Genomic DNA, 25,258 nt, shown 5'->3' on the forward strand with positions numbered 1-25,258 from the left:
GAACGACATCACGGTAGTGCCGCATGGCTTCAAACCTGCGCTTACAAGAGTCAGGGTCGCGGCCCTGACTCCTCAGCCACTGCTGCCGTCCATCATCATCAAAGGGTGGGGGTGACATGAGAAATATGCCGCCAACAGGGGCCGCGTGCTTGCGCACAAGGCCAATAATTGCCTTCAGATTCACCCTGTACTCCTCCAGTGGCACGTGTTGAGGCAAGCCAGCGCAATCATTGGACCCAAGCATTAGAGTCACAAATAGCGGCTTGTTGATGTATGGGGGAAGAAGATGCTGACGCCTCTCGTCATCATTCAGTATATCCAGTATCCAGCGTGTGTTGTAGCCGCTTAGCCCGCGATTCACCACATCTGCGCGGCGCACGTAACGCTCGCTAAGGCGCGAGGCCCAGCCGGAGAAGTAACCCTGTTCCGTTAACGAGTCCCCAAGAAGAATAGCTGCGCGCATTGAATGTAAAAGAAGTCGCAAAAGTATCAACTGACAAAAATTCGAAAGGAACAATAAAAAAGAGAATTAAGAAATCTGATGAAAGGGGAGTGAGTGGGTAAGAAGGTGAGTCTTCCTCCTCTCTTAGCCTTTGGACTCACTCCCAGTACAGGGGTACCGTTACATTTTTTAATTTGAAATACCCAACACACGCAGGCAAATAGATTGCGGAGGATGGTCGCAGCTGATGCACTAAAGAACAAAAAAAAGTAAAAACACGAAAGGTTTCTTCTGTGACAATGATTCGATAGGAGCTCTGGAGTGTATGTGTGGCATCTTTTTTCTCATACTCCTGAGAGAGAGAAAGGGCGAGACGCAATGCAAATGACGGTCATCATCATCATCAGCTCATCGCACTCGCGGCGGCAGATGCAGCGACTGTCCCAGCAAAAGGCACTCTCTCTTGTGGCGCATACTATGTGCTGAGTAAAAAAAAAAAAAACGCGGATTGAAATTCGCCTCCCTTCTTCCATACCTGCTGTGGCCGCACGAACCACCTTTTTATGCAGCGCAGTGTGGTTACATCACTGCTTACAGCACCGTGTGGTGGCCGCCCTGGTGATCGCAGCTTGTATGTGCCTCTCATGCGTCTTGAGCATTGTGGCAACCGACCTCGCCATCGCCTGCTCCACACACAGAGAGAGAGAAAAAGAGGAAGGGAGAGAGATTGAAGAATAGGAGATGGAGGGAAGCAAGGTAAGCAAAGGAAACAAAGGAAACGAAGGAAACGAAGGAAACAAAGGAAACAAAGGAAACAAAGGAAACAAAGGAAACAAGGGAAGCAGTAGCAGCCAGGAAGTAGCCATGCTAAGCAAAGAAGGAAACAAAGTGAGAAAGGGAAAGAAGAAGAAATATACATATATTGAAAAAACACAAAGGAGAGAAAGTGTGAGACAAGAGGTAGGGCGCATCGCATCTCCAGGAACTCCCTCTTTATTTATTTTTTTTGCATTTTTTTTTCTCTTGCATTTTCTTCCTGATTATTTGTACTTTGTTGTTGCTTTGTTTCGCCGTGCTTACCTGGCAAAAACACCACAGAAGAACAAAAAAAAAAAAAATTGCTTTTCCCGCCTTCGCCGCTGCCCCCTGCCTGGCACATAGGAAAGAAGAAAAGAAAAACTGCGTGCAATGAATCCTTCTACATCACCTGCTTTGTCAGCCAACCCCAGTCACGCTCTCTCACTTTCTCGCCTCCCGCAATGCGACCACAATTTTGAGCAGGCACAGTAAGCGTCCATCTACAGTAGTGATGGTGCCGGATATAACCATATCAAACGTGAAGAAACAAAGAGGGATAACAAGGGGAGGGGGACAGAGAGAGAGAGAGAGCAAAAAAAAAAAATCAGCACAGAAAAGTCAAGACGACGTATGTCGGTGCCCCACAAGAAACACCTTCCTCATACCCTCGCCGAACACCCACCTCGACCCTGCATAGTCTTCTGTTTCCCCTTACCCTCGCTCACGTTACTGCCCTATTAACAACCAACTCAAAAACGTTCCACTTTCAAATAAGGCGCACAGAAACGATAGGATTAGCAGTGCCGCCAACACCTGGGAGGAGACACGAAACAATAGGCACTCCTTCCATAGTGGTCGCTGCTGCCGCGCCAACCCAGGCTTGAAATGTAAAGCTGCGGCAGCTGAGCGCAAGCTGGGATCCTTGATCCCAGCAACGTTGTTGTTGACACCTGAAAGTCTCTCTAAAGGAGGCAGAGGCTTTGGTGAAGGCAAACCACCCAAGGAGCCTGCATAGGGAGACGGCCTATCTCGGTTTCTGACGGACGCAGAAAGCAAAGAACGCGGCAGGGCACGTGGCGGAGATTTTCTTGTTGTGTCTGTATTATTCGTATTGGGACGCGTTTTTGGGACCATTGATGATGGCAATGCAAAGACGGCGTCATTCTTTGAGGGAGTGAGAGGCTGCGGGGGCACCGCCGACTTTGGTTTGTCTCCACTTAACCGCATTACAAGAGTCTCTGGAATGGCTGCCTCTCCGTACACGCAGCTCAATTTGCGGCACTCAGCTCGTAGACCTTTTGGCTTCGATGACCCAAGCATCTTCCAGAAGGCAGCCGCCTGTTCTGAATACATCCCAGCAGTCCCACCTTCAGTTTTCTCTCCATTTTTACCTTCATTTATGTTTTCAATGTACGTCTTTGCCTGATCCTTGGGCAAAACAGCGATATCCACCAGCAGATCATCCTTTGTATTTGCATCCGGCAGAATTACAGCAGCTTCCGTGCCTTGTTCATTGGCTTGTTGCCGCAGATGCGGCACGTTAAGAAGAAACCTGATTTTAACGCTTTCTGTAGGAAATATCAAGCCAGTTGAGGGTCGCACGTTGTAGCGACAACGAACCGTGGCAAGCACCTTGAAAGCAATAACATTTTCCGCCTTGTTCTCTGTTCGCTCAAGCAAATTCTTCACCTGAACGATGTTTTCAATGATGATGTCCTTGAGAGGAAGTGGAAAGTACAGGGAGTCCTGTGACAACTGCACCAAAGGCCCAGGAACAATCGCCATTCGGGGATTATATTTATATCTTTGTATGTGCGGACTGCAGACAGAAGTAGTATGCGTGCCCTACTACTTCTGTTTGCTTTCTTTTTAGAGAAGGGCCAAGGGTGGATGTTTGGCTCTTGCGTGAATACGGGCGAGGGTGACGATGTCTTGGAGGTGGTCCACCAGCACGCAGGACAGCGGGGCAATACCACTCGAAGCCAAAAACTCAAAATAGACAATAAAAACAAAACAAACAACAAAAGCGCTTCTTCTTCTACCGCTTTTGTGGCTTCTCTGGTTGGCCTCTGCTGTAAGTGTAGCGGCAAGGCGCTTGTTCCCACTTGGAGAAGCAGCGCTAAACAAACACACATGCAGAAGAGGAGAAAAGTAAATAAGCAAACAAAAAAACATGACGGTTCATTTAGGCGCGGCAAGGGGACCAAGTCTGACTCACAACCCCGAGAGGCACACACACCTTGCATGGCACCACAGACCGCACGCATGCGTGGCAGAAAGGAGAGTAAACTCATAAACTATCATAAGGAAGGGGATCTTTACTCCTCCTACGTACCGCGTTCTTCACTGAAGCACGGCGGGCACGTAACGAACCAAGCCATAAATAGATGGTGGGGGATATGGTTTAAGCAAAGAAAACAAAAAAAAAAACTAAAGCACCATCAACGCATGATGTCATCAGTAATAATGAATGGCAGTAAGAATGGCACCAGTAATGAGAGGAGAGGGGGGTGTAGACGACAATAACCATACTGACAACAATAAGAAAGGTAGAGAGAGTGGAGGAGCAAGAAAAAAAAGGGGGAGGAAAGAAGACAAATTCATCCCCACACATTCCAACGGCGGGTTCTCTCAATTTATCCTTTTTTGTTGTTCTTTGTTGCTGTTGTTTGTGTTGTTGTTGTTTTCTCCCACGATTTGTCTTCTCTCCTTCACACAGGCAGACACACACACACACACACACACACACACGCATACAACAACAAAACCAAAGAATGACAAAAAGATCTGTCTCACAAAGACACACAATTAAAAAGCAGCAGAAGCAATAGGCGGCGACAGCTGCGGCCGCCGCACTGAAAGAAACATCACATACACACAAACACCCGAACCAGGTAATCTCACGTGCCCATGAGGTGCATGCAGAAGCGGTGGAGCGTAAAAGAAAAAAAAAAAAGAGGGGTTGCGTCATAAGCAAAAAAAAAACAAAGAACAGATAAGAGTAAATGCAACAACGCGGTGGCCTCGCTCTATCTGCGCATGCATCCTTCCCTTCTCCCCCTCCCACGTTATATTGGTAAAAAAACTGCATGTGCCGATGAGAGCTGCCTTATTGTCCCTATCCACGCCCCTCACACGCACAGAGATATGATATATATGTATGGTGTACAGGATGGGGAGGAGAGTGAAAAGACATCACCGAAAGAATACATTTATGACAAATAAGCAATGCGTGACACCAAGTTACCCCTCAGTGTATCCTCTACTTCTTTTGCTTGTCTATTCTTTTTTTTTCTCGTGGTTTATAGCCGCCTTCCCCGGCCTCCCCATGAACGTTTTGTCACCGCTCCCTTGTCCTGCCCGCTCAAGAGGGGCACACACACCCCCACCCACCCCCTGCGCATCCCCCCGTGTAACGTCATATTTTATTTTATTTTTGTAAATCGCATGCCACGCACCCCGCTGGGCATGTGAAGAAGAAAAGGGGGAGAGGTAGTCGCCATCAGTGGGGAGCAGCTGTCGGCTCCAACGAGATCGCCGCGATGACGGTTCTGCTTTTTTCCCATGTCATTCCATGCATCCAGGGATGCTGCAGAAGCGCAGTAGCCGTCAACTCCGCCGCAGCAGCAGCAGCATTTCGCCGAGCGTCTTTCATGCTGTCACTGTCACCGCTCACGGGGCGGCTGCCGTTATCCTTACCGTTACCCCTCGCCTGCAGCATCCCTCGTGACTCTGGTAGCGTTAGTGATAGTGGTGGTGGCAACTCCTGCACGACGTCGGCGTGAGATTCCGGCGGCGGGCTTGGAACTGAGGTCCAGGCCTCAAAAGGCACCAGGGCGTCATTCCCGACGCAAGCCTCAAAATCGCTTTCCGCCTCACCCCCCGCCTCTGCCTCCACCTCACACTCTGCACTAGTAGAGGCGCAGAACAAATCACCCCCGCCCCGGCCCCCAAAATAGTATGTGCAGGACTGGGTTGAATCAGTATCGTCCTCCTCCGTGAAGGCAAGTGAAGTAACGCGACCTCGCCCACGGGAGACAGGCAATAGTGTGGCAACAAAGTCCTTAAATGCCTCGGAAAACGCGGTCAACGTTGAAGTGACCCGTGTCTCTTGCTCGTCAAGTGCCCAGGTCTCTCTCTCGCCACGAGTGAACTCGGTGGAGAGGCGTGGTGGACGCGTGGCGAAACCGGCAATGACAAATACGTTCGGGGAAAACGGCAGCTTCCCAAGTGCCAGCTGAATCAACGTAATGCCAAGGCCCCAGAAGTCACTCTCCTTACCATAGACCGAATCCGCATCCACTCGACTGGGAGACATGTAGGCCAGCGTGCCAACATAAGTGCCGCACTGATTAAACCCCATGCTTTGCAGCTGATCCGAGGAAATACCAAAATCGGTCAGCTTTACCGCACCAGAGTGCCTGTCAAGAAGAATGTTGTGTGGTTTTAAGTCACGATGGAGTTGGCGTATGGTATCGTGTAGGTAGCGTAGGCCATGCAAAACTTGAAAGGTAATCGCACGACACTCTTCTTCACTGAAAGGACAACAGCGGCGTGCGTTTAGAGCGTCAAGGAGGCTCCCACTGTCCATCAGTTCCATTACAATAAACGCATAGCCATCTTCAAAAAAGGCATCGTAGAAGCGCACCACCCCACTGTAATCATTGACGTCAATGTCGCCATCATCATCCTTATGGGTGTCGCTTATGACCCGGGAACAGGACGGCTCGGATGATTCCGCCATGTTCAAGCTGTTGCCGTTGCCGTTGCCTCTGCAGTCGTCACTCAGTCCTATGCTGCGACGCAGCACGGAGAGTTCATTCTCCACATGTCCTCGTGAGAGCTCTGTGAGATAAATGCGTTTTACCGCCACCAGCTCCCCCGTATCCAGGCGTCGTACCGCAAACAACTCTCCACTCGATCCACGCCCAATCCTTGTAGTGCTGTCCATGCCTTGCACAGAGACTATCTTCAACTGTGAAGTGAACTTCGAATGCGCCATCGACCGTGTGTTGGAGCATGGTTCTGAGCTCATACAAGGCGAAAAGGGTCCAGCGCTGGAGTTATCACGCCAACTCACGGAGCAGTTGGCTAACTGTGGGTCCTCCCATTTCATTCGCAGCATGCATTTTTCCACATTTTCCATCGATGGTGGCATCTCCTGAAGGCAGCTTTGCAGATATAGACAAAGGAGACTCGGGATTCGTCGTCGCCGTTCTCTCCCAAATATTTCATGTGTATTCTGGATTTCGCCCCCTGTAGTGAGGTTAGTTCCGCCCTGGCGAAACACGACCTCCGTTGGTGTTTGTGGTGATTGGATGGATGTCTGCGTACCAATCATGGTGTCCAGTGGAGAAGCCTCACGCACAGAATTGCAACACGACCACGCTAGAGCCTTTTCAAATATTGCAAACAGTGCCCGCGAGGACATGGATGTTTCATGAACATTCCTTAGCAACTCTATGAGAACAAGACGCTCCTGTGAAAGTTTCCCTCCACCTTCCTTCCTGTTATCGCAGCTGAAGCAATTAGGGGTGTTGAGACGACTCATCCGCAGTTGCGACATACCGTCATTGTTGTTGCTAAACTCGCGCTCACTTACTGTGTCTCCTGAGAAGTGTGTCTTCATTGGTAGCACTTGCGGTGTTGCGATATGCTGCTGCAACAGTTCGTTGGCGACAACAAAGACCTGTTCATCCTCCGTGGGGTAGTCGCTGAAGAACCTGTGGAGGGCGCCGTTGTCTCGCTCATTCGCCTCCATCGATGGTGTCCCTTGAGCCACAGAGCCACACTCGCTGGGGGTGGCGTCGGAGTTTCTCCTCTCCATTCGCAACGCGCCAAGGTAACATGTTGAGGTGTCGCGGCCTCTGACGGCGCCGCCGCTTGTGATTGCCAAGGAGTCCCCGTAGATTGATAGGCAACGGCGCGGGAGCCGCGCGTGGAACTGTCGCAGGAGGTGTCGCAGGAGCCGCTCCAGCACGGTTTCCTTGCACTCCTGGGTATCAGCGGTGCCGCCGTCGCTGCTCGCCACGCGCTGCTCCGTGAGGCCCATCTCCTCCAGCAGCGCCAGAACGAGCGGCCTGCGGGTCAGCGAGTGCACCGTCCGCGGGAACGCATTGTTGAATGCGGGAATAATGTCTGGCCTCGAAGTATTGTAGGTGCGGAAGGCAAACTGGCGGAGCAACGCGTTGGCCAACTCCACCGCCTGCTGCGGAGGCGGAAGCGCGAAGAACTCCGCCACCTCGCCTCGCCCAGACTTGTCACCGCCAATCACTACGGGCGCACCGTCCGTCAGCTGTGGGAGCTGCAGGTTAGTTGCCTCAAGAAAGGGAGGAGGGTGTTCATCAAAGAGTGACTTCTCCAAAGAGATTCGCGGCAGTCGCGCCTGCATCCACCGCAACAAACGTGTCCGCTTGACTCCTCACGTGGAAGTTTGTGCGTGTATCCTCGCACTCTCTCCCCTCTCTCTCTTTCTCTCGCCTTGGGAAGGCTGAACGGCGGTCACCTCACTCCTTTCTATTTGTCCACACCCTTCTTGTCTAACGCAAATACTTTGGCACGCGCGTTGACAAGAAACAAAATACAGAAGGAAAAAAAAAACATAATAATAAAAAGCAAACCATTATGCACAGATACACACGCAAGTAAACAATGCAACTGAGAGAAACAAGTCAACCACAAAGCTTCAACTAACATCGTTGTTAACAGTACACAGGAGGATATATATATATATATATAGAAAAAAAGAAAGGAGATTGCACGGGTGTGTGTGTGTGTGTGTGCTCGTCATGGGAGGTTCACCTGCAATGTACCCCACCACCACCACGCCCGTTATCATCTTGTAAATATATATCATTGTCTTGAATGTGTTTGCGTTACTCGGCGCCATAAGAGTTACAAGTACACACACGTACACAGGAAAAAGAAAAAAAAGAGGCAACAAACACACCGCTACTAGCGGCTGCAGTGCCAACACAAGAAGCAGTAATGCCGACGGCGGAGTTGCCTCACACCAGTAGGCTGCCGTGAAACCCAGCGGAGCAAAAAAGGCAAAAATTAAAAAACAAAAAAAACATTTTCTCTCCTTCCCAGCTGCACGTGTGTAGGCGTATACACATATACCTCTCTAGGAGTGCCCTTTTTTTTCTTTTCCTTTTTTTATCTTCTTGCTGGCACACTTTCTATCCTTTCTCGTTTGACGGCGTGCTTGCCTGTTTGCCTCTCTGCGTCAGCAGGTTTGAGATGCTGGAAGGAGGGGGAAGGACCTGTTCTGCCCATCCCTTCATCACTCTCCCCTTCCCCCACCCCCAGCACGCCATCTCTCATTCGCCAATCTTCACACGTGTTATGCCGTGCCGCCTTCGGCATCGCAACGCCCGTGTCTGGGAGGGTAGCGGTGTACAGCTGCAAGCCACTGTCGGGGTCGGCGAGAGATTGATAATGCCGCATATCGCATTCTCGTAAATTTGTGTGTGCAGTCGACAGAAACGACTAGTCCACGTTTTCGTCATTCAGCGCAGTGCACTCCACGAAGAGCAGGTTGTCGTCATCCTCAAACTGCGCCGCATCCTCGTGGAAAACCTCGCAATTCTCGTCGAGGTCTGACTTGTTGCCCACAAGCATCATGACGGCGTGCGGGTTGGTGTTGCCGCGCGCGTCATGCAGCCACGTCGCTATGCGAGGAAACGTCTCCTAGCACGAGATGTTGCACACAAGCAGAGCCCCTGCCGCCCCATGGTAAAACCCGCGCGTAACGGAGCAAAATCGTCCCTGCCTCGCCGTGTCCCAAATCTGCAGCTTCACCGTCGCGCCGTTGATGCTCACAGCCATTGTGCCAAACTCCACGCCAATTGTGTGCGGGAGACCGTTGCAAAAGCGCCGCCCCGTGAAGCGCCGCATGAGACAACTCTTCCCCGCTCCCATGTCTCCAATAATAACGTACTTGAAGATCCACTTGTGGTTCATGTGTTGTGCCCCTCTCGTGTCGGTGGCACGAGACAGTGCAGGCATAAACTAATCAAGAGCCGCGGCGGCATCACCGTGGCAAGCGCAGTTTGTCACACTTCCAAGTAGTCTCCAGGAGGCAAAGCCAAAAACAGCAAAAGGTAGGCGGGGAGAAGAAGAGAAGAAAATCAAAAACAAAAAAGAACAGAAAGAAGACATACAACTCACGTTGCGTTGTAGTGCCACGCACAACGAAGAAAACGAAGGCCGTTGCTTTGCGTCGCATCGCTCTTTCCGCCTTCGTGCCGGCGGCCAGGCACAACACACACACCGCCAGTGACATGCGGTGTCGACCGCGGAAGGAGGGCGACGGCGAAGGAAAAGAAGAACAAACTGCAAACAAGACAAAACAAAAATAAAGGGGTGACCCAGCGCAAAATAAGGCGTCCCATCCATTCGTTCAAAACATCTCTCCAACCTCCTTTACTACTTCTCGCTGCTTTTTTATCCTTATTTTGCCGCCGCTTCTCTCCCCCTCCTACTTGGTGTTGGTTGCTTGCTCCCTCCTATTGCGCGCCCATCACCCCCTTTTCGTTGTTGTTTTTATTTTTCTTCTGCTTCTACTTCTTTCCCTGCAAGAACGATCTCTGCCTGTACATTTTCAGTCAGCAACTCAGATGGTACACGTGAATACAAAAAGGCACCCGTACCCACGCAAAAAAGACGAGCAAGCAAGCCACGACCATACCTCCATATATATATATATATATATAATGAGAGAGATAGAGATAGAGGAGCCTGTGTCGTCGTCTACAGCTCTCCCGCGCTAGTACCCCGGGCGCACCTCCCACCGCACCGTCTCCTGCCCATTCACCAGAAGCACAGCGTTTCCCTTGAATCCCTGCGTCAACCGCACATCCCCCTCGTACAGTGTCCAGCTGGCGTCAATCGGGAGCAGCCGGATATTCTTCACCACAGCGCTCAGCATGGTGTCCTCAGCGACAAGCACGACTTCCACGTGGAGCGGGTTCGTACGGTTGGCGCATGCGCTTAGCCGTTCGTACTCATTACGCAAATTCTGCTGACGTTTGGCGCGAAGAGTGCACTCACGTCCCAGGTGCACCAACTCCTCCTGCGCATCCACCAGGGTTTGGCGTAAGTCCTCAACATTGTGTTTCATTTCAAAAGTGCGCTGCAACAGCTCATCCTCCTGTCGCTTAAGCCTGGCCAGTTCTTTGCCGCGCTTTTTCGCCATGCTTTTTTGAAGTTGTGCTAATTGCTGCTGCGCGGGGCCCTCATGCTCCTGTAACTCCTCCTCAGCAGCCTTCAATTTGACCATCGTAGAGGTGATCACCTCGTTCATCCGCTGCGGGCCTCCACTCGCCGAGCACTCAAAAAACGACTCCTTTGCAAGCAGAAGCTGAACGTTCTCAATGCTGCGCTGCAGGTAGGCAAAGTGTGGTATTTGTATGGCGATATGCCGCATTTCACCGTCTGCAATCAACGTTCCCCTAAGCGGTTCAATGATGGTTGCGCAGAGCTCCTGAAAGTTCATAGTCACGAGTGGCCAGCCGTACGGCTCCTCCTTTACCTCCATAGGCGCCTCACACCTCCTGTGTAGTAAAACCGGTGGCATCCGAGCCACCACGGCGTCCTTCTCTCCTGCAGACAGCAGGGAAGTGGAGTGTATGAGGCTCAAGGAACGGTCGCTGGCGCGCTGCACCGTAGTCACACGAACGAAGCCAATGCTTGTAAACGAACCCATAACATTGGCGCTCTTGTCCCGCTCAAACAAATGCACGAGAAGGGGTTGGCCTGACCAGCGGTGCCACGCCGCTTCCATGTCGAGTAGGATCTCCACCTCTTGAATGTTATTGCGGCTGCGCTGCACCAGCAACAACTCGTGGTCTAGCAGTGGGACGGAGGGAACTGGCTCGAAAGCGCAACACACCGTCGCGGTGAGGTCAGCGGTGTTTGGATCCGCCCGCACAAGCACCCGCGCCACACGCTGCCCCCTACTCACCAGTATGGGATGCGCTACGGGCTCCACAACTTCGACGCCCAGTGAGGACTGAATGTGCACCACAGCCTGTCGAGTGGGTTCTGCTTGCAGGGAAACTGCGCCGGGACCGTTAAGGATGCGATGCAGCTGCGGAAGAGTAAAATCATGGCGTTCGTGAATGACGCTCAGCTCCTCAAAACTGGTGGCGATGAGGATGGTGACGCTCACCGTCCCGTCTGGTGACCGAACCCAACCACCACCGAACAGGCGACCATTGGCCCAAAGAAGCGGGCTCGTTTTCGTATGTTTTGTTGGAGGAAAAAGTGGAGACTCACTTGCGTCACGAGTGGCATTTTGTGCCTGCACAGTAAACTGTGACGCACGCATCCCAAGCAGCATCCGAATTAACATCTTGCGTGGAGCAAAGGCACCACAAAGCTGCATCCCACGAATAACACCAGAATAATACCCATAGTGGCTGCAGGCGTTCATTGCCGCCTTCGCAAGGTGCTCACTCTCGTGGGTAAGCTCGTGCGTTGGAAAAGTATGCGGGGTGTGGTGTTCTGAAAAAGCCATGTACGAACCCAACAGCGAGGCGGTCGCTCGGTCAAAATCATCCTCCCTCCGCGGGTGCAGCGTGTCCAGGAGGCCGTTCTCATTGTTCCGGTTACTGTCATTCTGCTGCAATGTGGTGTGACCCCACTCTTCTGAAAATGTTGGCTGTAACATTGGTGAACGCATCATAGATAAGCTGTGTTCGCTGCTCAAAAAACCCTGACTTTGCGGGAGCCGCAGTGCTTCCCCAGCACCAACCGTGTTGCCCGGTGGAGTGGAGGTTACGAGCGGTGGCGTATTTGACGATGACAGATTCATGCGAGATGCCTGGTGGCACTCGCTCCCGATGTCTCGCGCGGCAAGTGTCAGGCTGCGGCTGTACGCGAGCTCCGGCACCGCCTTCACCTCCTGTAGCTCCTTCACGCACCTGATGATTAGGTTTGCCCCGTCAATCGCCCACCTGCAGGAGCGCTCCACGTGCAGCAATCTCGAGTTGGCTTCCGCCGACTGCTGCGTGTAGCGGTCGGTGAGCTCCTGTGCGGCGCGCTGCCTATCCACGACGTAGTCTTCCTCCTTCATCGGCTGGGAGCGTTGCTTGCGGCCAACTGCACCGCTCCGCCTGGCCTTTTTCGCGCGCTCCAAATCCTCCAGTCCCCACCGCTCCCTCATGGCCGCCTCTGACTCAATCCATTCCTTCCGTATATGCTGCAGTGACTCCTTCACCTCCCGCTGCTCCCGCTGGAAGTCCTCAATGTACACGCGAAGCTGCTCAAGCGTCATCTCCGAGCACAGCGCCGGAAGCGGATCGTCCCGCACAAACGGGTACCCCACCGTTGCCTCCGACCCCACCACCGAGGCAAACGCAACAGGATCCCTGCGCAGCGCGTTGATCTCCTCAAGAACAGACTGTTCATACTCGCTGTATTCATCCTCTTTGCACAGCACCGCCTGCCGCAGCGCGGCCGTGCTCTCGAAGTGCCGCTTCGGTGGCGACGTCGAGCAGAGCATGAGATTGGCGGGCGTTGTCGCGTGTCCACGTATTCGCGCACACCAAACGAGGCCCTCTGTTCGGTGTTTACTTCCTTGCCGCCCAAATAAATAAGCACAAGAAGAAAAAAAAAGCTTTCCCCCCCCCCCCCCCTCCTCTCCCCTCTTCTGCGTTGGTTAGTGTCCTGTCGCGTTGTCCCCGACTCTCGTTTCCTGGCGACGGTGTGTGGCGTGTGTAGCTGGTTTCCCTTGCAGCAACACCGTGGACCCTGTGGTTAAATCGCAATAGAATCACAAAAAAAAAAAGGTGTGCAGATAAACAACTCTACCGCAGAAATAAAGTGAAAAGTCAAAGACTGCCCAAATGCAGCATAAAACGCCTACCGCGCTCGCCGTGCAGTTGGCACTTGAAATGGAAACACACAAACGGAAACAGCGAGAAAAGTCGCGTCAGCTCTCCCTGTTTCCTCTCAAAATCCCCGCTGGCTACCCATTTGGGGAGAAACTCCATACAACGTGCCTTACTCCTGCTACTCTTGCACACACACACACTCTCCGTTTTGTTTTTCCTTTTGTTTGTGTTTTGGAAACAGAAAGAAATTATTTTGTCACTATTGCTGTTCCGCCCTTAGCCCTTCATGTGCGGCACTCGCCGCCGTTGCTGTCTTCGCTAGCAGTTGCCTTGACTGGGTGAGGCTCTCATGCGCCGCACAGCACATGGAACGTGCTGGTCAGCCGTGGGCTTCGCTTCCACGCAGGTATAAACAGACAGGCCGTCATCACGGGGCGTGTGTCAGTCAAGTCGCTTTGCTAACTTCTGGCGATCGTAGCGATCCCTCATCCAATCCCACTCTGCCTTTGCGCCCTCACCATTCACAAGCATCGACAACGCTGCCGATAAGCAACAGAAAATAAGACCATATCGGTACATGTTTGCCTGGTACTTCACCCACGTCGCCATGGTGTGTGTATGTATGATTATTTTTGCGTGTTTGTTTGGATGTGAGTTCCCTTGTTTTACCCCACCTCTCGTTCTTCAGTCACATGTGTGGTGGGCACACACACACACACTCAGAGGGGTTATGTATTGCACAAAGAGAAAAAGAAAGCGATGTAGAAATGTGTTATTAGTGGATGTCCAGGGTAATGCCTTCCCAGTCCCGCACAGAAGAAAAACTAGCATCCCACCGCATGAGTAACTAAACAACTACTTGAACTGGTCAGTCGCCATTCATGAGTCGGTTGGCCTCCATGACTCTCACCGTCATCAACTCTTTTGCCGTGTCGCCCAACTTTGGCACCCCACGCAGGTACAAATGATCGCCCTCCTCAATTGGGTACAACGCACGCAGCGCAAACCAACCGCAGTCCCCAGTCTCCTCTGACAGGTGTACCTCCATCGCCCCCCTCTCATCTTCGGAGACAAGCAGTTTTCGGCACTGCTGCGCAAGCACGTTCGTGCGGCTCTTGTCGTATGGAAAGTACTGCACCATTGTGTTGTGGTTGTCATCCTCCAACTGGGGCACGGCGTCTACAAGCAGGATAAGGGTTGGCACAAACATGTCATCTGTCTTCGTCTTGAAGAAGTTTGTGCCGGGAATAAAGAGGCGAATAGCCGAAACCTCAATAGGCACAGCGCGGAGATGCAGCGCGGCAAAGCTGCGGAAGAGGTTCTCCAGAAACGTCTCCGGGTCCTCGCAGGCGTCAGTGACTATTTCAGAGAAGTAGTGGTCAACCAAGCCACTGTTCTCACCACGCTCTTTCGACATGCCGTTTGCGATGCCGTCCCGTCCCCGTGTGTCTTACAGCAGCCATCGTATGTGAGGCACAAAGCTACTCTCCTCCAGTGATGCAGTGCGGCACCTTCGTGGTGTCCCTGTGCACAGGGAATGCGATATGCAAGGGATGTGAGAAATGGAACATGTCACCGCGGGCCACACCTGCTTTCAGACAAAATCAAAAAAGCAAACAAAAAAGTAAATAAAGGAAGAAGGAAGAAAGACGCAATGAAAAAAAAAAAATGTTTTTGTGTCACTAGATAGAAGGACAGGGAGGAGAGGGTTTGCAGACACGTCGTACGGCAAGGAAGAGACACACGAGTAAAGGTCAAAGGCATAGAGGCAGCAGTAGTGTATTTCCCCAAGGAAACCCCCTTCCTTCATCCGCTTCACATACACACATGCACAAACACATGGAGTCTGAGAAAAATGTACATACATATACATATGGTTTCGTTGCTATGTGTTATTGTTGTTTTTGTCGTTAATCGCTCCTTCTTCTCTCGCTCTTACGCCTCTTTCTCGATGAAACTCAGGCGGGACGGCCGAAAATGCGACGAAACCCCATAAACACTGTGGGTCATTTGCCTTTTTCAGACGATTTCCCCCCCCCCCCACCCCACCCCATTTTCTCCTTCCCTTTCTTTGCATTCTTGAAAAGGAGCGAAAAGAAAAACGCAGGCGCACCCACACCACACATGAGCAGATTAAAAAAAAAACAAAGAGAAAAACACGCATCACCACCGGCTTCTCTCGCCCGCCTTCTACTACTGTGTAATGGGTGGAAACGTGCATGGTTCAGGCTTGCGACGGCCCGGCATGGCCGCCGCCAGCGCCTGCTGCGCGGACTCCACATAGGCCCGCAGCTTCCGGATCTCTATGCGGTTTTCCTCCAACTCCTGCGGCAGCTCCAGACGCCTCTTCGACATGACCAGACTGCCAGAGACTACATTCAGGCGGGAAGACGAGCTGGCTCGCTTCCTGGCCTGCTCTGGCCGGGATCGTCGCTTTGCCTCGTCCGTGGCCGCCACCGAGAGGTTGCGCAGCTCCACGAGCTCTGCGCGGAGGTCATGAATCTCTCGGATGAGAGAAAGGTTCTCCACCATCATCATGGAGACCTCGGAGCGATGCTGCTCCTGATCCGTCTTGCACTTGCGCCGCAGGGCCTCCACGGAGGTGCTTAGGTACTCCAACTGCGACTTAAACTCCTCCTTAATCTCCTGATCCACCTGCGCGGCACGGTGGCCGTCGCGTGCGACAACATGCCGCTGCCATAAACGCTCCACAACCTCCCGCAGCCGGGCGGGATCCTGCAAGGCTGGCGCAAGCTCGCCTACATCTGTCTTGATGCGGCTCTTGTACGTCTCAAAGTCCTTAATATGGTTCAGCATTTGCTTTATCTGTTGTTGCTGCTGTGCGAGATCTGCCTTGAGAGTATCGATGTTTTGTCGCAGGGTAATGTTGTTTTGGTGCAGACTCTCCAGCTCGACATTCTTCTCGTTTATGCGTTGATGCTCCCGCGCAATCTCCCGCTGACGTGGCTCCATCTGTGACTTGAGCTGGCGAATGCGGTAGTCAAGGACAAACTTGTGTTTTTCGAGCTCCTGATTTTGCTTCTTCAGATCATAGATTCGCTTCTCCTTCTCGCTAATGATGGCGTCGCGCTCCTCGATGTCCTGGTGCAGCTGCGACATGTGCTGATTCAACTCCCCCAGCTGCGCCATCAGTGCCGTCTTAGCGCTCTCGAGAACACTAAGCTCATTGCTGTGCACCTCCACCTCCTTTTCCATGCGCAGAGCATTCTTGCGCATGATGGCGCTTTCCCCCTTCATGCGCAAGTACTGTTCGCGAATGGTCTCGAGATCGCGACGGTTGCGATGCCGAATGCTTTGCAGTTCTGCATCCGTATCGAGCTCTAGTCGTCGTTGTGACTCCATGTTCATCTCTTTCGCGCGTTGGACTTGGCGTTTAAGTTTCTGCAGACCCTCCCTGCGCTTTGTGACAACATCGTTGAAACGCTCCGCATTCTCACGCCGCTCCCGCTCCACCTGTGCCTCCAACTCCATCACCTCCTGGGCGAACTGACTCTTGCTTCCATCCAGCCGGTGCTGCAGCTCGGTGCACTCGTCCTCAAGTCGTTGCACCTCCGCCTGTCCTGCCCGTTCGAGCTCCTCCAGGAGCGGGGTGGCTTCCGCCTCCTTCTCAAGCCGCACCGCAACAAACGAGCGCTCCTGCTCCGCCTTGGTGTTCCACAGCGCGGCGTATTCCGCCTCGAGGACGGCCATTTCATTCTTGAACTCCTCCTCACGTTCCCGCATCCGCGTATTTTGTTCGTGGCTGCGCCGCTTCTCCTCTCCTTCAATCTCCGTCCTAAGCTTCCCTGCGGTGTGTGTGAGGCTCTCAATGGTGATCTGACGATCCTCCACATCGGAGACCAAGACAAGAACCTCGTCGCCGTAGTACCCCGTGTGCCTTTGGGGGGGGCGTCCGTCCTCACGCACGTCAATCATAAACAAAGTTCCATCCTCGCCGACGGAGTAGATGGTGTTTTCATCATAGGAGAGAGCCATGCGGATGACTTTGCCGAGATGTGCCACAATAGGAACCTCCTGCACGCCAACCTGCAGGGGGAAGTTCATAAACTTAATGGCACCGTCATCCATACCACCAAATAGCAACCGCTGCTTTGGTGCAACAAGAATCGTCGTAAGTCCTTTCTCGCGAAACTCGTAATCCGTTGCATTCACGGTGTTAGAAGCCTCCGTGGTATGATAGCGGTCAATCTCCCGTAGCATTGACTTACATTGTATCTCTGCAGCTGAGGAAGCAGGGTCGCCAACCACCCACAAATTTTTATCATCGGCCGCAATAACTTGGTATTGGTAGCGTTTATCTGAATGTTCCCCGTCCTTGCGCATCTCACTGACATTCCAGTTGATGATGAGTCCGTCGAGGGAGCAGGAGACCAGGCCATTGTCTGTGGGGTATGGGGAGGTGGCGGCCCACTGAAAGGCGCTAATCTTTTGCGGATGACCCCGCAATTGTCCATGAACATCGCACGTTAGTGAGTTGTACAGATGGATCATGTTACCGTGTGCCAGGGCAAAGTACTTCCCTCCTACGGAAAACTTCACATCGGTCACGTTGCGAAGGTTAAGCACGCGGTATTCATAGAGGCAGTTCCATAAGACGCTCATCACACAAACCTTGTCCGGGAAACAGACTACCACGTAGAGTCCGCTTGGGTGAATGCTTACAGGGCCTGGAGGAGAGGAGAAGTACTGGCACATCTCTAGTCGATGTGTACTGGTGTTCCAGATACGCACACTCTTGTCCACGCCAGAGGTCACCAAAAATGGCCGCCGCACGCTGCAGTCGACACCTATAATGCCACCCACATGAAACGACTGACAAATAGGCAACAACGTCGGGGGATCCTCGCTCGAGCGCTTTGCCCACGGCTGAGAAAAATTAAAGGCAAGGATTTGGCCTGAGTGTGTCACTAATGCCATGGTCTCCTCCAGTTGATCCAGTGACAGACGTACCACACTGTTTTCCCGGCGCAGATCTATTCGTGCCACCTCTTGCAGGTCCGCCTTGGAACATGACTCCTCCACCGGGGCAGCTGCAACTATTTGCGTCACCCCCGTGTTCACCTGAAAGAGGGGTTTGTGGCTTTTCGGCAACGATGACTGCAGAGAACCTGTATCTGTTGCGGCCGAAGCTAAAGTACCAGGTGATGCATCCGCGGCTGCAGTCTTCATAGACGATGCAGGGGCCTTTTTATTGGCGTCTTCTGTCTTGTTATGTATCTCTTCCTCTGTTGGCACCGGCACATTGTAGACAATAGCGTACTCACTCTCCGCCCCGCCGCTACTCTCGTAAATGGCGACGGTGCCCTGGTCACTACCAGCGACGAACCCCGCCTTGCTCGGCACAAGCGACAACACCGTTGGGTTCGTCGACTGGGGCCGTGTGGAGGGTGGTACAGGCAGAAGTCGCTTGTATACGCCCCGCTCAATAACCATTAACTCCCCAGTCTGTGTAGAGGCCACGAGACGCTCTCCTGTAACCCACGCATGTGTCAGGAAGTTTGACGCATTTTCGAGATCGTAGCCGATGGAGGGCAGCGCCTGCAGCGCCCCATCCACATAGCGGTAGAACCGCATCATCCCCAGGCCCGACGCCGCGATCAGGAGTGGATCCTGCGGGCAAATTGTCACACATGAAACGGGAGGAGGTGTGAATAGCGCCCCGTGCGGCTCCTTCATGCGCGAATCCTGCGCGCCTGAAAGGTGGTTGACAGAGTCCTGGCTGCCACTGCGCTTGTAATCGGCGACCACGGACGTAAAGGCGAGCGGCTTGGAGCGTTCCCAATTCCAGTAGAAGAGCTTCCACTGTGGTCCACCCCCCTGCGTCGCCAGGTGCCGCCCATCCATGCTAAAATCCATCGCTACAAAGCGGTCGCTTCCCAAGTCCTGCACACTCAGCGTCTTCCGACGCTTACGCGGGACCGAGTCAATAATTTGGATCTGCGGCACCATTCCACCCTCGGCAATGGCGATAAACTTCTTGTTGGCGCTCACCGCCAGCGCGGTCAGGCCGCTGCTGTGAACGGCGGTCTCAAAAAAGCGTTGGGTGTTGGTGTTGAGGTTGTGCACCGCCACGGTCTTCCCGACGGGGTACAGCAACGTCCCCTCCTCCACCCAACTCAGGCAGCCGTAGACTTCCGGGCGGACGCCAAATGCGTGCCGCTTCACAAGAGTACGCCCGGTCCCCTCCTTTTGCTCCATCAACGCAACAGATGTTGTTTTTTTTTTTAAGAAGTTCTCCTCGCCTCTCACTGCCTCTCTCTCTCTTTGTGTATGTGTGATTGTGAAGGTACGTGTGGGTGAGAAGCAAAGAGAAAAAAAGAAAAAGACGCGGAAAAAGGCCCGAGACAAGAGTGGGCAAAATCCCGTGCAGTGCATTCGCGGGAAACAACACTCCGTCAACACCGCCACCACTCCTCCGTGCAGCCTTTAATTCATCCTCCTCACACCCCGGCACCCAAGTGCATGACACAGTTTGCACACGCACTTACACCCGCGTCATCCGTGCACAGATCTGAACAATGACAACCAAAAATACCCAAGATATTGCGAGAAGTCTTCTTTCCATTCGGGTTCCTCCCAGAGAGTTGGTATGACGCTGTGACTTATGGAGCAGAATACATAAGCATGTATACTTACATGCGTATGCATACGAGAGTCATCACCGTAGTCCATTTCACAGCCCTCATAAGGTTTGTCTCGCATCACAACATTGCCGATCATAATATATATATATATATATATATATATATCCTTGTGCCGTACTTCACCCTCTTCTGTCCATAGCTGCTGCTGCCTGGTACTTGTTCCCGATAAAGTAAAAAACACCGCGCGCCAACTCATTCGGCAACTGTCTGAACGCCAAATGGCATGGAATTTCCTTAATTTCCTTGTTGCGGTGTTTTGCGTCGGCGAGGTACTCCTGCACAGGTCGGCCCAATTCATGCAGATCCTGAATGATTTGCTTCAGTGTGCGCATGGCGTAGTCCTTGGGAGGGTAGTCCTGGTCATTGTCCATGTACTCGCCACGCACAAAGTCATCTACGAGAATGACATTGGCGTTGCAGTTCCGCACGCTCAGCGGACGATTTTCTACGATGAGAGTTTCCTCCAGGGGGCGCTTCCGCCAGAGAATGTTCTTCTCGTAGTAGTTGTCCCGGGAAAACCAGTCACGGTGGCGCACAATGTACTGCGACACACGTATCCCCACTGGGATCAATCACGTTCAGCACCTGCCGCATATACCGGTCGCTGCAGGCCGCTCACAGTACCACCTCTGCGCCAATGGAGGAGAGGCACTCCAGCAGCCCCGCCAGGTAAGGCCGGGCCACCATGCCGGCCTTCATGCGAAAGGCCTTGTCGCTGTATGACACTATTGTCTCGTCCACGTCCAGCACGAGCGTCAGCCGGCCACGATACGCCTTCTTCTTGGGACCAAGGAGCCCAAACGCCTCCTTCTGCTGCTCCTGCAACAACCACAACCTTGCCCCTACCGCAGCCATCACGACAATTGTGCCAAATAAGTAATACCGCACCCCGCAATCCTTCAACAGTTGACGCCAGTACTCCTTGAGCCGCTGGCACAGTAAAAACGGTCATCGGTGTAGTCGCTCCACGCATTCTCCCTGTTGGCGTACATGTGGATACTCGACTGCGCACGTGTGAATACGCCCCCACCCGAGGCGCTTTTTTGTATCTTTGGCGAACGTGTTGTATTGTACGTCCGGCACGACATCATGCATGTGTGCCGCAGGCCCTGGCCAAGGCGTGGCGTGGTGTGGCAGCTACCGCCAGGATCCACGACACAGCATTGCCCACAAGATGAGGTAAACAAGGGACTAGACGAAAAAACAGGCAACCACCCCGCCCTCACTACTGAGGGGACTGCGGAAAAAAGCAACGAACACAATATATATAACCGGAAAAAGAATGAGAAAAAAAGAGATGCACCAACGACCCTCACCCACCCGCAGCCCCCGCTCTCTTCATCCCTCAGTTTTTCCCCGAGGCATACGCGCGCATGATAACGCAGCAAAAGTGGCATAGGGCCGCCCCACACGTCCAATTCAAGCATTGACGCTTCATGTCACTTGTCTTTACGCATCTTCTTCTCGCCTGCGGCAAGTGTCATTGTCTGCCTACGCCACCACCAGGCACAAAGGCAGGTGAAGAGATTTACCACATAGATGATGCAGCACACAATGCATATATCGTGCAGAATGAAGATGAGGATAAAAAGCATCCCCAGCGAAGCCACGCAGCTTGCAGCACTCACGACGAAAAGCAGCGTTGGTGAGCGACAGACAGTGAGCTCCAGCAAGTAAAAGAGCATCCCCAGCGCCGCATTGGACACATGCGGCAGCCCAATGAACTGCGTAAGCGAACCGTACTCGGAGGAGAAGATACGTGTGCAAGAGAATGCACTGAAGTCACAGTACGCACGGTACACCTCGCCCAACTCCTTGGCTTTGGCGAAACGACGCTCCACGTAGTATGCGTAGCTGGAAAGAAGAAAGCCCAGCATCACCAGTACGGGTAAGAGGCACGACACGAGCGCCATAGGGGCCTCGACGTCAGGCGGACGTCTTTGATTACTTCTGATCGCTGCTTCCCCCCTGATACCGCCCTCTTTTGCCACAAACAGAGGTGTAAGACGTCCCTTGAATGAAAAGTGAGAAAAAGGAAGCGTTATGGGAAGAAAAGGCAGTCAAATACGTGCGAAAAATGCCCCCGCGTCCACGACCCCACTCCCTCCGCGTCAGCATACACAAAGACACACACAGAGCTGGAAGCGAAGGAAAACAAACAAAAAGATTGTGAACACATACACACACTTGAGAAGATTTTATTTTTTTTTTGCCCGCCACCTTTTTCGCGGTTTCTATTGTTGTTCGCTGGCCATCACGTGCATGCATGACCTACACGGGGCCGCACGCACACAAGCGAGAGAGAAAGAGTAATAGTGTGTGTCTGTGTGTGCCTGTCCGCCTCTAGAATTTTTCGGTGCGCCAGCGGCAGGACCAAGGAGAAGCGCGCGAAAGCTAGTCATCTTGTCCGGGGTTCACCGCGCGCATAATGCGCTCGTGCAGCAAAGCCGGGTCGAGTGTTCCGTCCTCCGTCATGCAACCATCAAAGCCGTAGATCCGGTCCACCGCCACGTCGTTGTGGAACAGCACACAGCACGGCAGCGTCTTAATTTGCAGCCGATCCACGAGAAACGGTGACTTCTCCGCGTCGAGTTTAACAAACTTCACGCATAACATCTTCTGCGCCAACTCAGAGAGGCGGTGGTCCACCACGCGGCAAGACTCAAAGTCTTTGTGGTAGAAGTGCACACAGGCGTTATCGCTACCACCCTTCTCCCGCACCACGATGTTGAAAAACTCATCTTGCGATATCTCGCGGTACTCGCCGTGTTGCTTCTGGCGCCACTCCACCTCTCTTGCCAGCTGCCGCTGCATCTGCGCCACACGTCGGCGGCGAAGCTCCAGCAGTTCCGCGTCCTCATCGTCGTTCTCGTCGCCATCGGCGCTGTCTTTGGGCAGCGCCCCACGCTCAAGCTGCGTCTGCTCCTTTTCGGCGGCGGGGTTGTACACCGGCACACCGTTATCACGCGGCTTCTCCCCCATCTTGCGGCGGTGCGTGGGGATCACGTCGGTCAGATCGCGGTTACGCATGTACTCCTTTGTCCCCATCTCCTCTATCGCTGACGTCAAGTTCTGGTTGGCTTTGAGGTTGGTGGCCTCATTCACCATGCCACTGCTTTTGCCGGAGCCTAGCATTGTCGTCGCAGTAAATTATTCCCCCGTGACGTGCTGCTTAGTGTGGCACCTTTTGCTTCTCTCCTCCAGTTTTTGCTTTTTTTTCCCCTCCAAGTTCAGGCCCACACACAAGCAGAGAAACAAAGAATGGGGAGGGAAGGCAGCAGGCGACACACACACACAGGCAAAAGAAAAAAAAGAAAAAAAAAGAGAAGAAAAAAAAACGCGTCAAAACAATATGTAAGAAAACAAGCTGTACGTTCCTGTTGTTAGTTTTGTCAGGTGCCTTCTATCAGCAAGGGCAAAGCCTGAGAGGAGACAACACAGGTAACGCGTAGCGCGCAAGCAACCAGAGGTTACGGGCAGCCATTTCGTCTTTTATCTCCCTTTTTCCAGAGCTGCACCTGCTCCCCCACTTCACCCGAGGTCTGGGCCCCCTCGCCTCCCAGCTATATGCCAAGCCTCTCTTGGTAGACTCGCAGTTGTTGACGGAAACCGATGTTGGGTGATGCCACATGACGCCTGCGTTGAATCAACTCCAGTGCCGCCACCGCAGTCAGCCGCAGCTTCTTGATGAGGTACGCGGCGGTAATTGTGGGTGCACGGGAAATGCCTGCCCCGCAGTGCACAAGCACCCCGGAGTGGTGTTGAATCAAAGCTGTCTCAATAAACTCGTAGGTTTGCTGAAAAAACTTCGAGATGTTGTAATCCGGTGAGTCCTGCGCGCAAACCGTTAAGTACGTAAACTCCGTTGGGAAGCGGGGCTGCACATCAATGCAGCACAACACGTGGGTCACGTTCTGACGATGCAGCAGTGCCTTGTCAGAGGCTGGGTGATAGGAACCAACATACAGTCCCGGGACAACCTCATGCATCGCCTGCAAAGCATATACATCTTGTAGCAGGAAATGTGGAACGTTCTTCGTCGCGGCCCTGGCAACAAAGGTGGCACAGTGGCAGAGTCGGTCCACCTCGGCCTGGCTGGCTGGGTAGGCATCCCGCAGCGCCTCGTACAGCGTCTCCCGGGCAGCGTGCACCGCCTCCATCTGCAGCGGGAAGTTCGTCACCGCCATGCGAAACGTCTCCAACGGTTTTTCAACACTCTCCGGGATGATGAGTGGGCCGGCGGCCCTCGTGCCCGTATTGGCCTTCAGAACAGTCGTCATCGTGCCAGTGCTAACAGCACGGCTCTCATTATCGCCAAGAGCTACCACCGTTGATGACGCCGACGACTCCTGCTGCTGTGATATAAATCGGAGCACCGCAAATACACGCTCAAGTTCCGTTGAAGGCAACACCCCACACGCCGGTGCCTCGGCCTTCGTGTGCACGTTCGCCTTTGTCTTTCCCATTTGAAACAGTAAGTCTAGTCAGCGCTTTTCCTCCCGGTGTATTTCTTGTGTGTGTGTGTGTGTGTGTGTGTGAGATAGAGAGGCACCCCCAAGATCGTACGTTTGCGCGTTCACCACGTCAGAGAGTGCGTCCCGCTGAACGCCAGGGCAATCAATGCGTGCATGCATGCACATTGGAGGGGGAGTCACTGCAGCCCGCCCCCCTGCGCCAGCGAAGTGGTGGGGCAGCCACAACGACACACGTGAGACATCTCATCAAATAGGAGGGAAAAGGTGTAGCGCATAGCAAGCACAACGCATAAAACAAAAAAAAATGACATAAAAGCAAGCAAAAAAAATAATAATAATAATAACCAAAGAGGGGGAGAACACAGACGTCAAGTGGAAACGGTTATAGTGATGTTCGCCCCCCAACAACACAGCCACCAGCTCCTTTGAGCCACTGCTAGGGGAAGCTTTTCGCTTGCACTACATTTTCAAGATGCCAGCTGCCCGCAAGAAATTGCGTTGTGTGCCTGGCAACAAAAATGCCTCGCACAAACAGCATTGTTGCCAGGTGCTCTATGAGGGCTTCCGTAAAGGTATCGCAAAGGATGGTGAAGGGATCAGCAGCGTCAGCGAGCAGTGCCTCACGATGAATCGCCAAGGCAGGGCACATAACTCCTCCATGAAGCTCGCGCACAAGCAGCATAAATCGTTGGGAAACAAGACGCTCCTGTGGTAGTTGTGAACCAACAGACAAAGAGGATCACATGTAATGGGTGCGGAATCCATGGACAGCCCCAACGCCACGTGCAGCAGGTGGCACTGATGCCCTAAAAGGGAGCGGCGTGTGGGCTGCAGCCGCTGAACCACCTCCACGGTGGCCTGTCAGTTGTGAAGGCTCACGCCAAGTAGTTGCCAGACATCCATGACCACGGCACACTCACGTCTCCGCCGCTCCAGCCAAGCGGTTGTAGCCGCCTAAAGGACCTGCAGGAACTCCTTCACCCCTTCCGCGGCGAGCACACTACCGTCGCTGTACCAAAGACAGGATCCGCGGTGTGG

General features: G+C 53.0%; 11 protein-coding genes and 1 pseudogene across 11 annotated transcripts, besides 26 other annotated features; 2 read left to right on the plus strand and 10 right to left on the minus strand.

Annotated features, from left to right (window-relative positions):
- On the minus strand, positions 1-463 carry TraAM80_06881 (putative esterase; the record flags this gene model as incomplete). The annotated part of the gene is made up of 1 exon (XM_029383704.1): positions 1-463. A coding segment is annotated over one exon (463 nt), but the record flags the coding sequence as incomplete, so codon positions are not given.
- Positions 464-833: 370 nt separating this feature from the next.
- Positions 834-855: a microsatellite.
- Positions 856-1,138: 283 nt separating this feature from the next.
- Positions 1,139-1,192: a sequence feature (GA-rich).
- An 11-nt stretch (positions 1,193-1,203) lies between these two features.
- Positions 1,204-1,283: a microsatellite.
- A 28-nt stretch (positions 1,284-1,311) lies between these two features.
- Positions 1,312-1,389: a sequence feature (GA-rich).
- Positions 1,390-1,806: 417 nt separating this feature from the next.
- Positions 1,807-1,831: a microsatellite.
- Positions 1,832-1,966: 135 nt separating this feature from the next.
- Positions 1,967-3,025, minus strand: TraAM80_06882 (uncharacterized protein; the record flags this gene model as incomplete). The annotated part of the gene is made up of 1 exon (XM_029383705.1): positions 1,967-3,025. One exon carries the CDS (start codon positions 3,023-3,025, stop codon positions 1,967-1,969), a length of 1,059 nt encoding a protein of 352 aa, XP_029236416.1.
- A 198-nt stretch (positions 3,026-3,223) lies between these two features.
- Positions 3,224-3,266: a sequence feature (A-rich).
- Positions 3,267-3,883: 617 nt separating this feature from the next.
- Positions 3,884-3,925: a microsatellite.
- A 38-nt stretch (positions 3,926-3,963) lies between these two features.
- Positions 3,964-3,991: a microsatellite.
- Positions 3,992-4,506: 515 nt separating this feature from the next.
- Positions 4,507-4,536: a microsatellite.
- A 206-nt stretch (positions 4,537-4,742) lies between these two features.
- On the minus strand, positions 4,743-7,631 carry TraAM80_06883 (putative protein kinase; the record flags this gene model as incomplete). The annotated part of the gene is made up of 1 exon (XM_029383706.1): positions 4,743-7,631. One exon carries the CDS (start codon positions 7,629-7,631, stop codon positions 4,743-4,745), a length of 2,889 nt encoding a protein of 962 aa, XP_029236417.1.
- Positions 7,632-7,686: 55 nt separating this feature from the next.
- Positions 7,687-7,718: a microsatellite.
- Positions 7,719-7,813: 95 nt separating this feature from the next.
- Positions 7,814-7,854: a sequence feature (A-rich).
- A 105-nt stretch (positions 7,855-7,959) lies between these two features.
- Positions 7,960-7,978: a microsatellite.
- Positions 7,979-8,003: 25 nt separating this feature from the next.
- Positions 8,004-8,022: a microsatellite.
- A 910-nt stretch (positions 8,023-8,932) lies between these two features.
- TraAM80_06884 (putative ras-related protein rab-14) lies at positions 8,933-9,250 on the minus strand (the record flags this gene model as incomplete). Its single annotated transcript, XM_029383707.1, has 1 exon — positions 8,933-9,250. The coding sequence occupies one exon, from the start codon at positions 9,248-9,250 to the stop codon at positions 8,933-8,935; it is 318 nt and encodes a 105-aa protein (XP_029236418.1).
- A 105-nt stretch (positions 9,251-9,355) lies between these two features.
- Positions 9,356-9,400: a sequence feature (GA-rich).
- Positions 9,401-9,563: 163 nt separating this feature from the next.
- Positions 9,564-9,599: a sequence feature (A-rich).
- A 172-nt stretch (positions 9,600-9,771) lies between these two features.
- Positions 9,772-9,813: a microsatellite.
- Positions 9,814-9,936: 123 nt separating this feature from the next.
- Positions 9,937-9,957: a microsatellite.
- Positions 9,958-9,978: a microsatellite.
- Positions 9,979-10,010: 32 nt separating this feature from the next.
- On the minus strand, positions 10,011-12,749 carry TraAM80_06885 (uncharacterized protein; the record flags this gene model as incomplete). Its single annotated transcript, XM_029383708.1, has 1 exon — positions 10,011-12,749. One exon carries the CDS (start codon positions 12,747-12,749, stop codon positions 10,011-10,013), a length of 2,739 nt encoding a protein of 912 aa, XP_029236419.1.
- Positions 12,750-12,867: 118 nt separating this feature from the next.
- Positions 12,868-12,892: a microsatellite.
- Positions 12,893-13,948: 1,056 nt separating this feature from the next.
- On the minus strand, positions 13,949-14,497 carry TraAM80_06886 (uncharacterized protein; the record flags this gene model as incomplete). Its single annotated transcript, XM_029383709.1, has 1 exon — positions 13,949-14,497. One exon carries the CDS (start codon positions 14,495-14,497, stop codon positions 13,949-13,951), a length of 549 nt encoding a protein of 182 aa, XP_029236420.1.
- A 179-nt stretch (positions 14,498-14,676) lies between these two features.
- Positions 14,677-14,749: a sequence feature (A-rich).
- Positions 14,687-14,748: a sequence feature (GA-rich).
- A 361-nt stretch (positions 14,750-15,110) lies between the features above and the next one.
- Positions 15,111-15,132: a microsatellite.
- A 141-nt stretch (positions 15,133-15,273) lies between these two features.
- On the minus strand, positions 15,274-19,299 carry TraAM80_06887 (WD repeat domain 65; the record flags this gene model as incomplete). Its single annotated transcript, XM_029383710.1, has 1 exon — positions 15,274-19,299. One exon carries the CDS (start codon positions 19,297-19,299, stop codon positions 15,274-15,276), a length of 4,026 nt encoding a protein of 1,341 aa, XP_029236421.1.
- A 523-nt stretch (positions 19,300-19,822) lies between these two features.
- Positions 19,823-19,850: a microsatellite.
- Positions 19,851-19,963: 113 nt separating this feature from the next.
- TraAM80_06888 (uncharacterized protein) lies at positions 19,964-20,671 on the plus strand (the record flags this gene model as incomplete). Its single annotated transcript, XM_029383711.1, has 1 exon — positions 19,964-20,671. The coding sequence occupies one exon, from the start codon at positions 19,964-19,966 to the stop codon at positions 20,669-20,671; it is 708 nt and encodes a 235-aa protein (XP_029236422.1).
- A 513-nt stretch (positions 20,672-21,184) lies between these two features.
- TraAM80_06889 (vitamin-K-epoxide reductase (warfarin-sensitive)) lies at positions 21,185-21,658 on the minus strand (the record flags this gene model as incomplete). The annotated part of the gene is made up of 1 exon (XM_029383712.1): positions 21,185-21,658. One exon carries the CDS (start codon positions 21,656-21,658, stop codon positions 21,185-21,187), a length of 474 nt encoding a protein of 157 aa, XP_029236423.1.
- A 481-nt stretch (positions 21,659-22,139) lies between these two features.
- Positions 22,140-22,880, minus strand: TraAM80_06890 (Thioredoxin domain-containing protein; the record flags this gene model as incomplete). The annotated part of the gene is made up of 1 exon (XM_029383713.1): positions 22,140-22,880. One exon carries the CDS (start codon positions 22,878-22,880, stop codon positions 22,140-22,142), a length of 741 nt encoding a protein of 246 aa, XP_029236424.1.
- Positions 22,881-22,898: 18 nt separating this feature from the next.
- Positions 22,899-23,194, plus strand: TraAM80_06891 (hypothetical protein; annotated as a pseudogene).
- A 114-nt stretch (positions 23,195-23,308) lies between these two features.
- Positions 23,309-24,211, minus strand: TraAM80_06892 (dual specificity protein phosphatase; the record flags this gene model as incomplete). The annotated part of the gene is made up of 1 exon (XM_029383714.1): positions 23,309-24,211. The coding sequence occupies one exon, from the start codon at positions 24,209-24,211 to the stop codon at positions 23,309-23,311; it is 903 nt and encodes a 300-aa protein (XP_029236425.1).
- Positions 24,212-24,257: 46 nt separating this feature from the next.
- Positions 24,258-24,283: a microsatellite.
- A 228-nt stretch (positions 24,284-24,511) lies between these two features.
- Positions 24,512-24,541: a sequence feature (A-rich).
- Positions 24,542-24,564: a microsatellite.
- The last annotated feature ends 694 nt before the right edge of the window (positions 24,565-25,258 follow it).

This window comes from Trypanosoma rangeli (assembly GCF_003719475.1).
Source record: "Trypanosoma rangeli strain AM80 chromosome Unknown Tra_15.4_contig_00265, whole genome shotgun sequence".
NCBI lineage: Eukaryota > Euglenozoa > Kinetoplastea > Trypanosomatida > Trypanosomatidae > Trypanosoma > Trypanosoma rangeli.